The sequence below is a fragment of the Labrus bergylta genome, chromosome 5 (assembly GCF_963930695.1).
Source record: "Labrus bergylta chromosome 5, fLabBer1.1, whole genome shotgun sequence".
NCBI classification, from domain to species: domain Eukaryota; kingdom Metazoa; phylum Chordata; class Actinopteri; order Labriformes; family Labridae; genus Labrus; species Labrus bergylta.
Genome location: NC_089199.1, coordinates 23,020,135 through 23,037,165, shown reverse-complemented (window position 1 = coordinate 23,037,165; position 17,031 = coordinate 23,020,135). Strand labels below are relative to the sequence as shown.

Sequence of the window (17,031 nt, the reverse complement as noted above, 5' to 3'; positions counted from 1 at the left end):
CCAGTTCCTCCCCAGCACAAGTTTTTGTAACCAGGATAACTTGGTTCCAATTAAACCAAAACCATTGCCATCTGCTAGTGGGCCCTCCTGTGACTCTAAGCAAGTTTTATTTAACCCACATACTTTTAAGTCAAGAAATGGCTTAGGTTTTATGCATTTAAATATAAGTCTTTGTGCTCAGTTTAAATTAGATCATCTGCAAACTCCTGTATCACAAACTGACCCAGATATCCTTGTGCTGACAGAAACTTGGCTTAAAAAGAGTATCCATGATTCAGAAGTTGCAATAAATAATTACAACTTGTACAGAAAAGACAGAGGGACGAGGAGGTGGCGTGGCGCTATATATATATGACTTTATATCTGTTACTATTTCAAATACCGTCTCTATACCTCACTCGTTTGAATGTATTGCTCTACAAATTCAAATCTCTTGTAACAGATAGACTGTGCTAGGTGTATATAGACCACCATCAGCTAATCCCAGTGCTATTAATCAACATTGATTGATCTAATTTTTTACCAATAGAAGGGACAAAATTACAGCCTCTGGGGTCTTCTCCCTAGACATCAGTGACCATTGTCCTCTGGCATGTATAAGGAGTGCTAGAGTAGCAAAATCTAAGTCCAGGATTGTACTTGAGAAATTTTAGAAATTTTAATGAACAGGTGTTTTTTAATGACATTGTGAACAGTAATATATGTCAAACATCTGAAATACCTGATGTGGATCATGCACTTGAATATTTTACAAATACATTTCTTGAAATTATTGACAAGCATGCACCTTTTTAAAAAGTGAAGGGTTAAAGATAGATCAAGCCCATGGTTCTCCATTGAATTATCATTACTCTTAAAGGAAAGGGACAAAGCCTGGGCATTAGCAAGAAAGACAGGCACAGCAGCCCATTGGCTTTTATTCAGACAACTCAGAAATAAATGCACATATTCACTGAGAAAAGCTAAAACCTCATATCACCAGGAGTCGATTTCTAGTTGCTCTTCAAACCCATCAAAATTCTGGAAAGCAGTGAATATAAACAAAAATAAATCCGCCCATCTCTCCCTTCTTATGTTACTTTAAATGAAGGCGAAACAAATAAAACTTCAGATATTTGCCGTGCCTTTAACCTCCATTTTGTTGCTTCTGGGAGTCAGTTTGAAACATTGTACTCTGGAAACACTGTTAATATCCGGCCACTGGCTCATAGTCCTACTTCCCACAACCATTCCCCTAAATTTACTATACAGGCCTTCACTTCCTCTGCTGTAATGGAGGCTCTGCACTCTATAGATATTAGGAAAGCAAGGGGAGAAGATAATCTAGAGCTGTACTTTTTTAAAACTCTGTGCCCCTCTAATCAAGGAACAAATGTCCTATATTTTTAATCTTTCAATCACCACTGGAGTTGTCCCTAAGGTTTGGAAGTCAGCACACATTGTCCCTCTGCATAAGGGCGGCGACAAAAACAAACTCAACAACTACCGGCCGAACTCCAAAATGTCCAGCCTCTCTAAAATCCTGGAGACATTAGTCAACAATCAACTAAAATCATTCATTTCAAAAAATTCTGTATTAAGTCCTCACCAGTCTGGGTTCAGAAAAAAACACAGCACCACATCAGCAATTACCTTTGTCATAAATAATATTGTATCTGCTGTTGATCAAGGGAAATACTGTGCTGCCCTCTGTGTTGATTTAACTAAAGCGTTTGACACTGTTGATCACACCATACTCCTGCAGAGGCTACATGATGTTGGTTTTGACAACTCATTTAAATGGTTCCAGAATTATCTGTCTAATAGATTGCAATGTGTGACTGTACAATCTGATCGCTCTGAATACTTACCACTATCAAAAGGGATTCCACAAGGTTCTGTATTGGGTCCTGTGCTGTTCACGATCTATATTAACAATATTGCTTCTGTATTTACAAATTGTAAGGCCCATCTCTACGCTGACGACACAGTTTTGTATTGTTTTGCAGAGACTGCACACTTAGCAATGGAAACTTTACAAGAAGCACTTCACAAATTACAAAATGCACTCCTTGATTTAAAATTATTATTGAATGCAGAGAAAACTAAATACATGCTCTTTACACAAGCCAGAAATACCACAGACAATGACTTGTATATAACAACTCTGGAAGGTCACAATATTGAAAGAGTACCTCATTATAAATATCTTGGCATCTGGTTGGATCAATCCCTTTCATTTAAATTTCACATTGATACATTAACCACTAAACTACGACAGAAAATTGGATACTTGTACAGGAACAAAGTGAACTTCCTCTTAGTGAGTAGAAAGCGAATAATGGAAGCCATCATCCTATCTGTTCTGGACTACGGGGATGTCATTTTTAGACATGCTTCTGCCTCCACCCTAAAATCATTAGACACAGTTTATCACTCCGCCCTCAGATTTATCACTGGTGACAAATATTCCACTCATCATTGCATCCTGTACGATAAAGTTGGTTGGCCTTCACTAACAGTTAGACGTGAACGGCATTGGCTGCTATTTATTTATAAATCACTTGCGGGTAATCTACCAGCATACATCACTTCTTCATTAATCTGGGCTGATTATCAGTCTCTAGACTCGATCAAGTGACTGGCTGATGTTAACGGTTCCACGTGTAAAAACGAACTTTGGGAAAACATCCTTCATCTTTTGTGCTGCACACACCTGGAACACAATACAAAACACATTCAAACTCAATACAATGGTTACCATGGGTCAACTTAAAAACTTGATCACAGCTCACTGTACTCATGAGTGTAAATGTTATTAACTGTAGTTACTTGCTTACTGCTTATTCTTTTGGTATTATAGTCTATGTATTTTGTCTTTGTTATTTTTTTGTCTTTTTTGTCTCTTATTCGTTTTAATTGTACTCTCGACGTGATTGTAAATGAGGGCTTGCCCTCAATGATTTCTCGAGAATAAATAAAGGTAAAATGAAAATGAAACTGAAAACTGAGGGGCGTCCAAAACGGCTGTGTGGGGGTCGCCTTAAAACTGCCTACCTTCTCTGGTCCAAACAAATCCAGAGCATTCAGGACCAGAATCTAAAGTTGGAAGGAGGACATACTGGCTGCTGCATTGTTGTCAGAGAAGCCAGCACTTCAACATAGCATGTTTCCTTAAAGAGGTCATATTATGCTCTTTTTGGGGTTCATATATTTAATCTATGTACCTACTAAAGTATATTCACAATAGCTAAAGTTTTCATGTACTGCTGCTCCATGCACCGGCTCGCTTCTGACTCTCTCTCTCTCTCTAAGGCTCTGAAGTGCCCACCAAGTCTGATCTGATTGGTCGGCCTGTCTGCTCTGCTGTAATTGGTCAGCCGCTAAGCACGGTTCTCTGAAATGTCACGCCCCTTTTACCATATTGGGAATGCAGCCACTTTGGCTCCGAAGGGATCAAAAACATTAGCACCTTAGCACTACTGTGGCATATACTGTATATACTACGGCATATCGTGGGCGTGCTACAGAAGTTAATGGGCGTGCAACATGAGCTGCTGGGCTTGCCGCAACGAGCCAATGGGCTTAGATCAGTGATATCACACTGACAAGATGTCACACTGGCAAAGTATTTTCGAGGGGGGCTAGAACCGAGCGTTACATGCAGCTAATGCTACAGCTAACAGGAGGACGTAGGAGAAGCTGCGTTTCCGCAGACTTTGAATTTTTGCACATAGATGTGCCTAAACATGCACACATGGAAAACACACTAAAGAGCATATAAAACCAGAAAAAAAGCATAATATGACCCCTTTCATGTCTGATCATATAGTAAGCTCACTTTATCATTTCAGTCAGTTTAATTACAGATTGGACCTTTAACTCATACTCATCCCTGAATGAAATTGGATGTAAAAAAAAAAAGTTGCTTGAGGAAAACAGTCTAAGACAGATTCATTCCAGTTGTTTTTAATTATCAAATGTACATCAGCTCATGTTTTAGTTTCACATTAAAACACCCATTCCCACATACAAAATGAGACGTTTATTCATTATCCCCCGTACAAAAATCCTCTCATCCCTTAAGTATCAAAAGGAGCAGTGATTAGGACAAACAGATTCATCCAGATTTACACACAAACCAGTAATCTGATCTCTCCTCCTCAGCTCAGATCTGATACTTATTGGTATTTTTCATGGTGTTATGCAGTGGTAGACGGGGCTTCTGTTTGTTGGTACTTTCAGGTGAACGTTCTCAGACAAATCAAAAAATAATGGATGATAAACTTTGGTCGCATTGATGATTTTATCCCACCAGAGGACGGGATTTCTACTCTATTTAGGACGATGTGACACAGTTCAGAAATGAGCCACAGAGTTCAAAGTCAGATCTGTTTGTGTGTGAACATACAGTTGGAGGGACAACAGAGAAAAACATCGAACCCACGACTCTACTTTGTAATGGAGTAGCGTATCGAACAGTGCTGGATTCAGTAGTGAGAAGGCAGCTTTAACAGTCATCGACTTAGAGATGTGTGACAAGGGTTCTGGGAGTCAAGGTTGAAGAGCATAAAAAACAAACAAACATCAGTAGTCGTGTACAGTTAGGCGTTTTCCTGTTGGAGTGAGTCTGAGCGGTCACTGCTCTAAAGAAACATCTTACATACCATCAGATCACAAAGACTTCCAGTTTGATCAGATGTTTCTTTCACAGCACTTTGAAATTTTTAAGCGAAAAGTTCTACACATATTGTCTTTTATTTTGGCGGGGAACTCAGCTGGTTGTTTGGCCCTCTAGTCCACAATCATGCAGCGTACACGTCTCAAAGAAGTCCAAGAGAAACGTGTCCCTGATTTAAAGTCTGCTCCTCAAAGTGCTGTGTAATTCCAGTTATTTACTTTAATGTGAGCACTTAAAAGTTCAGATCCACTCGGCCCAAACCTTTTCTTAATCTTGTTAAATATTTTTGGAAAAAGTTACAAATCAGGACTTTTTCATCCACTAACTCCTCGTGTTAAACCAGCGTTCTTTAATATACCAATCACCTTTTAAAATGAGCCAAAACCAGTGCAAAAATTGTCAATGGAGAATAGCGGTTCGGTCAGAATCTATTGCATCCAATCAGGTAATTTCTTTTTTTTTAGAACAAGTCGTTTTCAGCACCGCTCTTTAAGATTTCGCCTCCCAGATTCACTGCACAAATTGTCCAGCTCATGTTATACATTCACAGCTGTGTTTAGTTTATCTTTTCTTTTTTTTCAAGGACAGCTCGACAGGCTAAGAAACGTTACCACGTGTTAATTATTGGGGCAGAAAGTCAGAACATGTGATTTGAACTGAAGACAACATTAGTACATAAAGCATTATAAAGCAGCAGTTAATTGGACAGTCATTCGCAGTGCCACTAAGTTGTCCACTCAAACAGGGATGCAAAAAATGGCACATGAGGAGTGTCGGCAGGTCTTATTGTGGTGCATCATGGGACAGTGACTTGGAAAGGGGAGCCTGGGATGTGGTCCTCGCCCCACTTAACCACCAGGATGTAGTTTCCCCGCTCCTTCAGCACGTAGCTCACGTTGTACTGCAGGTTACCCATGTGTTTGACCAGAACCTCCTCACAGGGGACCTGAGGACCGTGCACGCCCACCAGGAGCATGTTCTTACCTGGGGAGACAAGTGGGAGAAAATCAGGATCAGAATCCAAACACTGATGTTGTTAAAGTTTGAGGAAGTCCATCTGGTTTTCAAACGTAGATTCCCGAAGTCAAAACAGATTTACAAGAACTTTGAATGAATTAAATGATCCAAAACTTAATTCTGTAATAATAGAAATCGGAAAAGAAAAACAGAACATTAAACCTGTGACAATTTGAATTCTAACTTGTGGTATGTGATAGTTTATGACAAATGAGATTTGTAGTCTGTGTTCATGGGGGGCGTGCACTAACCACTAAGCTTCTTCGACCACTATAAGTGAATCTTAAATTCAACATCTTCAGGGACCGACCTCAGCTGTGTTTGTGCTGGCAGCATAAATTTTCAACAACAAAAAAAACAATGTAGATCAGGGTCAGCTTCAGTTGTTTTTTGTCGCTATGCTCAGCGCACAGAGTTGAAAAATGTTCAACTTTTTGTAACAGCACTACACTCGTCATATTTCACTTCTCCCTAATCGACCAATCAAAATCAAGAAGGGGCGAGACGTCTGATATCAGCTTTGTAGAAAACAATGGCAGAGAAGAAACTAATCTGAGTTTCCAGGTGTAGAGCTGCTGCCAATGGCAGGACAGGATTCCCTTCACATTACTTTCATGTGGAGGTTTTCGAGCGAAGAGGTTAGCTTGCGTAACCTAACAACAATGAGCATTGGTGAGAAGTGCTCTGAAACTGGGGTCACATTTGCTGCCAGCACCCCTTATGCAGATCTACAGTTACACTAGAAGGTCAGTGAGGCTGTTAATGTTGAATGAAAAAAAAACTGGATGGTGGATAAAAATGGATAAATGAAAAATTCAATGATCACCTTTTGCTGCCCTTCATGAATTCATGTATTTGTAAACTTCAGCGTGAATAAAGTATGAAATAAGTCGTTAATAATCTAAAATCAGGCCATGATATAGAGATGATGCAGAGTTTGGAGTCTTCCTTACCGGCCTTGCTGCAGTCGACAGAGAAGCTGCTCCTCTGGCCCACAAAGGCCTTACTGAGACCGGACCCTCGGCTCAGAACCTTGCTGGCGTCTGACTCGCCCGGCCGAGGCATGGCATAGGTGAAGCTGCTGCTGGACCCCCTTATTGCCGGATCCACCATCAGTGTCGAAGTCTCGCTGGCATTGGTCACATTTACCAGACGAGGTCCTGAGATAGGTAACAAAAAATGTTGAAATGCTTCACATGGGCTCTTTTTTTTTTTAACTTCACAACATTTCCCAAAATTCGCCTGGTTTGCAGTCTAAGTCTACAGAGTCACAGTACAGAGAGTTCAGCAGAGTGACCTTCACCACTTTACCTGTGACTGAGGCCTTAAAGGGGCTGCCACTGATGTGGTTCGGCCCTCCATATTTGACGCTGATCAGGTAGTTTCCAGGTGCCATGGGGGTGTACTGCACCTTGTAGCCCTCTGGGACTTCCTGACAGTCCATCTTGACTTTGGAGGGACCTTCGATGGTTACGCCCAGGGACCCGGGGCCCGCCTTAGTGTTGTTAATGATGAACTCGGACTGAGTCCCTGTGAGATTCAAACACTTTGCTTTATAACAGGAAGTGGTTAAAATGTTGGGCTCCTTTTAATAAATGTACAGAAACGTTCATGAAACTTTATGGAACGGTTCAGTGTCCGATGTTAGCTGGGTGCCTTTAAGATCATGGTGCCTTATTTACGATTTGGACGTTTTTACCCCCGGCATAAAGCATACTGAGCGAACCTGTAATCAAATCTGCTTTATGAAAAATGCTATTAGCTGAAGTCCTGAGAGAGTTCAGGAGACAGGTGAACAGAGAGATAACATACCTGTTGTGCCTCTCTCCAGCCCAGCACCGTAGGCCGAAACAAGACCAGGCTCTCCTGTCTGTCCTGGTTCCCCTACTCTGACTTGGAAAGGACTTCCTGGTATATGGGAACCGTTGAACTTGACGTCGATGGTGTGGATACCGTTCTCCCTGGGGATGAACCGCACTGCGTACTTATCTGGAGGACAGGACAGAAGGATGTGACAACCAGTGGATGAGGATCAGCAGGACCACGAGCAGCCACTCTGGCTTCTTGGGACCTCTAGAATTCAAACATGCGTTGCATCAAAAACACACACACAAACCTTTTTCGAGCTCGGTGACGACACACTCCTCCAGGGCTCCAGAGGGGCTGTGCACTTTGGCCGTCATCTTTCCCTGTGCTCCGTTCAGACGCACTGCAAAGGATGCTGGGTGATTCACCTTGAGACCAGACTCCTACCGAGGTCAGACACACAGTTAAGTGTATGTGGGGAATAAAAAATTTGCCAACCACAGCTGGATCCATTATTCAACGAGTTGTTGATTGGTGAGAGCATGTCTTCAAGAAAAGTATTTTCTGGTTCATCTATTTGAGAATGTGTTGTTGAAAATGAAGCACAGGGATTGGACGGATTTGTCAAACTACTGTAAGGACGGGATTATCTTTTGATTGATTACTTTATTAAAATTACAAGACCTTTTATTTGGGCTTTTGAAAACACTGATTAACATTTTCATCATTTTATAGACAATTCCTCAAATCTATTCACAGGGAAACTGATATATTGACTAAATAATGAGTAATAACCAGGAGTGTGTCCAGAGGGGTGGCCAAGGATGGCATTCCCCCCCCTTGAAATCTGATTAGCCACCCAAACTATCCCCTCAAAATCCAAATCTATGATTGGCTAGTTGCCTGACCAGAGGCGGGACTTAAATTGAAATTAACTATTCTGTCTTTTTTCAAGACTGCTGATTTTTCAATTTCAGACTTCTCACAAGAGTTTGCATGTAGCCTACTTTTCTAAGTACTTTCAATTGTGACTTTGCACATAAATCTGTTTTGGAGTCCTTAAAGAATCCATCTAAAAAGAGTAATATGTTGCTAAATTGTGTTACTTACAACTCCATATTGGAAGTGGGGAAAGAAAGGGTAAATTTGCCCACAAACTTCAGGCCACCCCTACATAAGTCAGTGCCTCAGGTGGGCCACCCCAGTCCAAAAAGCCTGGACACGCCCCTGGTAATAACTGATAATTATTAATGAAAATAATTGTTAGGTAACATTTAAAAAAACAGTTTTATTAAAAGCCTACTCACCTCTGTGAAGGAGAATAAAGTGCGAAAACAAAAAAAACTCTGGTCTTGTGTACAGCATCTAATCTCTCTATGATTTCTATGATTTGTCTCCATAGTTTTGTACCGACTTGTTTCTACTCTTACCTGCGCTCCTGTCGGTGCAGCTGCAGCAGACAGAGGCAGACGGCCACAGTGTTAGAAAGCGGAGTTAGACACGTTGATGCACTAAAGAGTTTTAAAGTACAGTCTTTGTACTTTTTAAAAGTGAGACATTTTTAATTGCAAAAATTAACTCAGCTCGACAAACTATGTTACCATAAAGCTATAATTACAATACATGAAATTAAGAGGCTTTATGGGACCTTTCAAAAGAGTTATTTGGGTATTATTGGTGTGCTACCTGTTTAGCAGCCTCACTCTGACATCTCTCCTTTAATGCATGTCCATAGGATCCTGTTTGTGTATATGTGTGCATTTCAGCTTATGTGTGTGTAGCATGTTCTTAGATTTCCCCTCATGGGATTAATTAAGTATAGTATCTTATAGTATCGTATAGTAAGTATATTTTATTATTTTAAAGAGAGCAGCACTTCACCTGCCGACTGTACTGTAAGACTCGGCTTCACCAAACGCTGAACAGAGAAAAAGTTTTGGCCTATAGCTACAGACGATTAAAAAAACTACAGTCTCTAAAAGACAGCGGGAGGTCAACTGTGCCCCCGCCTGCATCTGCTGTAGCTAGACAACCAGGAGCTGACGATTCCTGCTGCTGACGATGATGAAGATGAGGAAGATGAAGGTTCTGTTAAAAGCCTTTAAATGAAACACAAGAGAAACACCAGCAGTTCCACACCACACAGAAGAGGGATGACCAGAGCCAGGCAAAAACGGTGAAAAACTCTAGTAACCATGGTAACCAGAGGATGGACCTTGTTAGGGGTCCCCTCTTTAGCTTCCCTGGAGTACAGCCATCATTACTAATTTAATTAAAAGTCTTCTTGAAGCTGTGCATTTTCAGGAAGGGTCAAAAAAGATGACAGTTTTTGTTGTCGTTGTTTTTTCCTGAGGCTAATGAACGAGTCATCGAGGCTCCAAAATGGAAAGTTTAGAGTCAAACAATTAGCTGATTTATCAGCATAACAGGATGAAAGATGAATCATTTCCATCTTAGACTCCCCATGACGTTTCCTTTAGCCCCTCCTCCTGGCCAAAATGTAAACTGCACTCACTCACCAACATGTTTGCCTGGCTGTGGTCACATCCAAGAGGCCAGTTGCATAAAAAGAAGGTTCAAAAACTGTAACCTGAATTTAAGTACGACAGAGAGGGTTCGACTGAAACGGGATGTTTGAGGCCGCTGCTATGGGACGCCTGATGGTTACGTTTGTAACAAGTCAAAGCGGTTTCTGTCTCTGAGTCCACCTGGCCAATTTCTTAGTGCAGAAGAGTGCTGGCTGTGTGCTCGGGAGCACTTGGATTTAGCTTTTGACGGCTCCTCTATCACAGCTCCGATCAGATACGGAGCGAGGAGGATGAGTAAACGACTCGATCCGTAGGAGACAAAAATACGACGAACATCAAATATTTTGATATGAGCGCCAGAGACGTCAATACCACCCTTCTGAAAAGTTGATTTGAAAGGACGCTGGGCGCTCTGGAAAACTCTGGAACAGATTGTATACCAGATCATAAATGTACAAAATTAACTTCTTCTCAGCTAAATGACATATCGTGTTGAAGGCTGTTGAGTTTTTAGATTTTACAAGCTCTAGTTTGGACTCTAAAACGAGCTCAATGGCTCTTTGAAGTGGACTCCAGTGCTGTTTTTCTTTCTAACATAAAGTTTGTTCGTGCTACAAAGATTGCTCGATGTATATTTGACCTCAGTGTTAAAAACAAAGATCCCAAACAAACAGAATCCTGACATTTAACTGAATATCTGTGAGTTAAAACCCAGATCCAGTCGAACCCTCTTGCTCAGTTCTTCCTCTCCGAACAGGATTTTATCTTATCAATTTTATGCAACTTTGCCCCGGAGCCCTTTAGCAAGGCGGGGCGGGCTGGGTGTGGAGGTGTCTCCTCATGCCTCACCTGAAGGCCGGCAACAGTGAGACGGCGAGCATCGTTCGCCGGAGCGACCACGGGAACCAGGTAGGGGCTGTCAGGGATGTGCTGGTCGTTGAACTTCACCGCAATCTCGTAGTCACCTGGAGAGACGAGGTGGAGAACGTGTAAGAGAGATGTTTTAACGGATAAATCATCATGGTTAAACGTGCGTGTGTTTCCTCTACCAGGCTCCTGCGCGATGTAAGAGACCCCACAGGATCCGTCTTTGCGGTCGTCGAAGGAGATTTCCGCCCTGCTGGGTCCTTCGACAGCGATGGCCAAACCGCCGGCACCCGCCTCCCTCGTCCAGATACTGAACTCAGCTGGAACAGAGAAACATAAGAAATGTTTGAATGTTGAATCATGTCAGAGAGCAAAACAAAATGTGAGGCCACAGACATGGGGACAGTTTCAACGTTTTTTTTAACATGATAATCTACCACCTCACACACTACATGATTCAGTCAGACCTTGAGACCACACACCTGCTGTTTGTAGTAACGATTTCACAGTGGTGATTCTACAGACCCAAGATCTCACAGACACCCCCGTGATCAAACATATACAAAAAATATGGAGACTATTCAACGTCAGCTGGCTGTCTTGGTGTACAAAAAACGAGGAAAAAGAATAAGGTGAAATCCTGGCTGAGAAGACAGTATAAGCGCGGCTTGTACACTTTGCAGTGCGGGGCTCAGTTGTGTTTATGTTCCCTGTGATGTTTGTGAGTTGTAAAAGTAAGCTGCGTCCCGTGGGTGAAGCTTCCCGGTTTGCTCGCCCTCATCCATCGGAGGCAGCCCCAACATCACGTTTGATATTTATGATACGAGATCAGGGAGCGCTCCGACTTGATACCACACACTTTAGGATTCTTTGGACAAATAATCGGTTTTGTCAAGCCGTTTATCAGGCCACGCCCCCCTGATCGTTGTTGGGGGGGGGGTAAAACAGGCCCAACATCTGGCCTTAAATTGTCTAGCGTGTTTCCAGCTTAAGACAAAAATAGCAAAAATAATAAGACTTTATTTATAATCATTTTTGCCAAAGAAGAAAAAACTTTGTCTGTAATTCTGTGTATGGATAAAGGACAACTTAGCATTAGAGTACATGGATAAAAAAGGGGAATGTTACAAAGCAAAGTATCTATTGCAGCATCAAAAACAAAAGTTCATTCAAAAACAAAAGATGATCGAGTGAAGCAAAAAGAAGCATGTCACTAAAAGAAATGAAGCACAGGTCTGTATTCTATTCAGCTCAGCATGGTCCCCTCAGGCGGGAATGATTGTTGTAAAGTTTCTGTATGGAATATGCGCATTTCTGTGTGTTTACCTGGCTCTCCAGCCAGTGCTCCCTCCAGTCCCGGTCCTCCGGCTCTCACCTTGGCGGCCCCGCCCTCTCCCAGCGGCCCCACGGTGAACTGGAAGGGGCTGCCGGGCACGTGCACGCCCCTGTACCTCACACTCACACTGTGCACGCCCATCTCCGTGGGCACAAAGCGCACGCAGTAGGTGTCGTTACCCGCGGAGACCAGCTCGGCAGGCTGTCTGGCTCCAGAGGGCGATGTGACCTCTGCGGTGACGTCGTGCATGTCGATGGCTGCAAAGAGAGTTTTATTAGTGCTTTAGTGTGTCTGTGGACTTCACTGGATAATCTCCATGGTAACCTGTTGTTTCTCAGATTTTTGTCACTTAACTGTGTGTGCAGATTTGAATTAATGTGATGTAATAGTTTCATGTATTTGGGATTAAACCCATCCCTAAAAACACTTGAAATCGATTGTTTCATGTTGTCCAACATACACAAACTCCATGTTAATTTGCATGTTATGTTTGCAAACCTACAACGCACCCTCCACCCTGGCCCCGCCCACAGAGCAGCGGGCATCAACGACCCAAATGCCCTTCGCTGCTCTTTCCCTGCCTGCCAACACCAGACCAGAGAGGCCGGAGATGAGGCGCACACGGCCAGGAGAGAGGCTCTGATCCCGGGCAACATCAGAGGAATGTGTCCCCCGACCTATGGATCTTCTAGACCACCAGAGGGAGCAATAGGAGCGAGAGGGAGAGAGGAGCTGACGAGACAAGACCAGGAGGAACCAGCTCACTGGAGGAAGAGGAGGAGGAAAAGTGGGGGGATGACACAGGGAAGGATGGAGGATGAGGAAGAAGTGGAAGGACAAAAGGTGGAGAAGGAAAGAAAGGGAAAGCTATAAAGGAAAAGAGGAAAAGAAAACGACAAAGACAGAACAAGGGAAGGAAAAATATTACAGAAGGAAATTGAGAAAAAGCAGAACACAACACAAGAGAAGCAAAAGAAGAAAAGGACAAAAGATGTGTAAAAAGATGAAGGAGAAGGAGGCAGGTCGGGACCAAGAGAATAGAAGAGAGAAAGACAGAAAAAAAAGAGATTAAGACACAAGGACAAAAGATCGATCCAGCACACGGAGCCAAGTATGAAACAACAGAACCAGAGAGATGTCAGAGGTTCAGGCAGAAACCAGTTTAAGAAAAGGAGGAGAAGCAGGTCAGATGCAGGATCAAGTCCAGAATTAAGCCGAGTCAAGTTCATGACCTGCTCATCAAGTTTTTCTTTAAAGTCGAAAAAACAAAACCTCACTTCTCATGCAGGTGTGTGTGGACACTGAACGCCACTGCAGACCTACAGTCAGAAACCATGAGTCTAGAAAGGCTTGTGTGTGTGTGTGTGTGTGTGTGTGTGTGTGTGTGTGTGTGTGTGTGTGTGTGTGTGTGTGTACCTGGTATCTTCAGACTGAGGTCACACACACTCCCCACACTGGCCACAGAAGCGGCCTTTTGTCGTCGGGTAATGCTCTCTCGAATACGACCCTCTCCCGTCACCCGCACGGTGAACGGACTCCCTGTTGACATTAAACACATCACAAATTAAACTGTGTAACTACATACTACATACTTCATTATGGTTCATAAAAGCTTCCAACTTGTAAAACACACAATACATGAATATGCAAGTGACCCACAGTCAAGGTTTCGTTGCTGGATGTAAGAGCGTTTCATCCTTCACTGACGGTCTGTTCGATTTGACCTTTTAGTTTTAGTCACAGTCAAAGGGGTCGGTTTGAAAATGAATTTATGTACGGATGATACGTCTGTGATTCTGATGAGTTTTCATAACTTCTTCTTCATCACACAGAGCAGAAATATAAGTTGCTTTTTTTAAAGATTTATTTTGGGGCTTTTTATGCCTTTATTTAGAGGACAAAGGACAGAAATCAGGGAAAGAGAGAGAGGGGAACGACATGCAGGAAGAGGAGCCACAGGTGGGATTTGAACCAAGGCGGCCGGCTAGAGGGACTGCATCCTCCGCGCATTGGGGTGCATCAACAACCACTAGGCTACCGGCGCCTTGAAATATAAATTATGCATGTAAATTTATGCACATAAAAAACCCTGCATTTAAACTAAATAGTTAACACAGAATTATTGACATTTCCGACATTAACAGTCGATAATTAACTTGGTTCGTACCCGGGACGTGTTCCTCTGCAAAGCGGATCGAGACGATGTAGTTTCCCGGTTCAGTCGGGCAGTATGTGACTCCACACGTCCCGTCCTCTACGTCCTCAGTCTGGATGTCCACCTTACTGGGACCTTCGATGGACAGAGCCAGGCCGCCATAACCTGCAAACAGATTTTTTACATTAAAATGAAGCAGAAAACAGATGTTTGACCTCTGAGTCTGGTTGTGTTCACTATTCTCTGTAGGACAGAGTAAAAGCTGCAAACTTTGATTTAAGTTGACATCAAACAAAAGTCATGACATATCAGTTATGTCTGTGACAGATTTCACAACTTTTTAAACATTTAAACATTTCATTCTTAAAGGGGCTGTATGTAACTTTCAAAAATACTGCGTTTGTAGCTATACCGAGTGGCTGTTAGGCGAACTGCACCAGTAACCTGTTGCTCGCTCTCCCTCGCGTGCTCGGAAGTACACAAACGAGCATCATCATCGGCCGCGAAACACTGGATATTTACTGGCATAATGTTTACAGAGGAGGTAAATGGTCATACACATGTGAAAGTGTGTGAAGGAGTCTGTGTGTCTGTATTCAATCTCCATCCTACAAACGACAGTCTCGGCAGGCACTGGCTGAGAGCGGGAGTGTGTGATGAGTTTGTACTGTTGATCTCTGTATGCGGAGCAGAGTGAGGAGGACGCTGAGAACGTGCATAAAATGTCACTTCCTGGAGCTTTCGTGGAAAATACGACCCGGGGAAACTTTTTATACAGACACAGATAGACAGTGAAGATCTACTTTTTCACATCAGTTAACAGTTCGCTTATTAATGGGCGATTAAAAACGATTTATACATGTAAAAATTTACATATAGCCCCTTTAACAATGAGAGAAAACCTCTTGATGGTCTCAGAATCAAAAAGAGTCAGGATTAAAGTTTATTATATTCACATCAACCAATCAGAAAACTGTTGATTTACTTCAGTCTGGACTAAGGTTGTCAAAATGTTTGAGAGGGTCTGACCGATATTGGAGTTTTGGGGTGGATAGTGATATTAAGAGAGAGAGAATCTGATGCTTGTTGAAAGCCATATAGCGCCCTCTGCTGGTGTTTTCACGTGGTTGATTAATCGGCCAAGTTCTACTTTTTGACACCGAGTGTCTCAAAACAATACAAACTTTAAAAAGATCAATAGTAGTTCAGTCATTTTTTTAACTTGAAGTTAAAAAAAAAATTCGGTACAAAAATGGGTTATTAAATTCAAGAAAGTACCCAATTTTTGTTACCTTGGAATTATATATTTGTTGCCGTGGTAACGATATAGTTTTAATTTTAATAGCACCACAAATAAAGTGAAAAATTCTTTAGCCTTTAAAAAAAAAAAAAAGAAGACCTTTAAACCGTTAAATAATCAACAGTGATGACGAGTAGGAGTTTTCCATACTGACCGGCATCCCGCGTGTCGACCACGAAGCTGGCGTCGGTGAAGGTTGTTCCCTGGACGAGGCCGTCTCCGTGGGCTTTGACCTGGCTGGCGTCTCCGATCTCGGACTGGACGACCATGATGGTGATGGGACTGTTTGGGACATGACGGCCGTTCTTCATGATGCTGACCTTGTGTTCTCCCACCTCGCGGGGGATGAAGGAGATACCTGAGAGGAAGAGGCGGAGAGATGGACAACATAAATAGAGGAGGGGGGGAGGGGGGGGCGATGGAGGTAGAGAGCTAAATATTTTGTCCCTTTAACTTTAAGAGTGTGCACCGTCTTATAAATGTGTGTGTGTTTGTGTGTACGGGTTTGTGTGTTACCGATGTGGTTGTTCGCCATCCTCTTCAGCAGACAGGGCTCGTCGCGGCCGGATGGCGCCTTGATGGTGGCGCTCAGCAGGCTCAGGTCGGTCTCGTTGATGTCCAGAGAGAAATCGGCAGCCGAGCCCAGTTTGACCTGAGAGCGCCGCTGGTTGTCCTCTGAAACACAAACACACCAGGCGTGGACTTAGGGGAAGACTCATTTTATATTTTAATGTAATTAAATTGGCACACCTGATCTGTTATTAAATATGGAGTTCTGGTAGTTTAGTTTTTTCTGTATGGATCTTGAAATTCGGATTTCTCCGGTTTTAAAATGATGTCATAAATCATACCGTATTTCAACGTACAACATAAGCAATAAAGTTTTATTCAAATATCTGCTTATGTAGTGGCGTGTTGGTGTGTGTTTGTGTTTTGTGTGTGTTGGCGTGTGTGTGTGTGTGTGTGTGTGTGTGTGAGTGTGAGTGTGAGTGTGTGTGTGTGTGTGTGTGTGTGTGTGTGTGTGAGTGTGAGTGTGAGTGTGAGTGTGTGTGTGTGTGTGTGTGTGTGTGTGTGTGTGAGTGTGAGTGTGAGTGTGAGTGTGTGTGTGTGTGTGTGTGTGTGTGTGTGTGTGTGTGTGTGTGTCTCACGTGTGATCCTGGCGGTGAACGGGCTGCCTGCGATGTGTTCGTCGTTGTATTTGACCAGGATGTTGTAGTCTCCGGGCAGAGTGGGCAGGTAGCTGACGCTGCACGTCCCGTCTTTGTTGTCCACACAGCTGATGTCCGCTTTGGACGGACCCTCGATCGCCAAGTCCAGACCGCCTGGACAGACGGACGTTCAGACAGACACACTGAATGGATT

The 17,031-nt window shown here is 42.9% G+C and overlaps 1 protein-coding gene across 2 annotated transcripts in view; it reads right to left on the bottom strand.

Moving 5' to 3' along the window:
• Positions 1–3,932: 3,932 nt before the first annotated feature.
• The window catches only part of flnbl (filamin B, like), a 71,863-nt gene continuing 58,764 nt past the window's right edge, over positions 3,933–17,031 (bottom strand). For both annotated transcript variants that reach the window (XM_065955225.1, XM_065955226.1), the window contains 13 exons: positions 16,818–16,991; positions 16,186–16,344; positions 15,824–16,027; positions 14,382–14,534; positions 13,631–13,753; positions 12,205–12,471; positions 11,061–11,198; positions 10,861–10,976; positions 7,794–7,926; positions 7,490–7,666; positions 6,989–7,207; positions 6,631–6,837; positions 3,933–5,644 (listed from right to left, as the gene is read on the bottom strand). In XM_065955225.1, the coding sequence (XP_065811297.1) occupies positions 5,457–5,644; positions 6,631–6,837; positions 6,989–7,207; positions 7,490–7,666; positions 7,794–7,926; positions 10,861–10,976; positions 11,061–11,198; positions 12,205–12,471; positions 13,631–13,753; positions 14,382–14,534; positions 15,824–16,027; positions 16,186–16,344; positions 16,818–16,991 (2,258 nt within the window). In that variant the 3' untranslated portion in view covers positions 3,933–5,456. The remainder of the gene's footprint in view (positions 5,645–6,630; positions 6,838–6,988; positions 7,208–7,489; positions 7,667–7,793; positions 7,927–10,860; positions 10,977–11,060; positions 11,199–12,204; positions 12,472–13,630; positions 13,754–14,381; positions 14,535–15,823; positions 16,028–16,185; positions 16,345–16,817; positions 16,992–17,031) is intronic.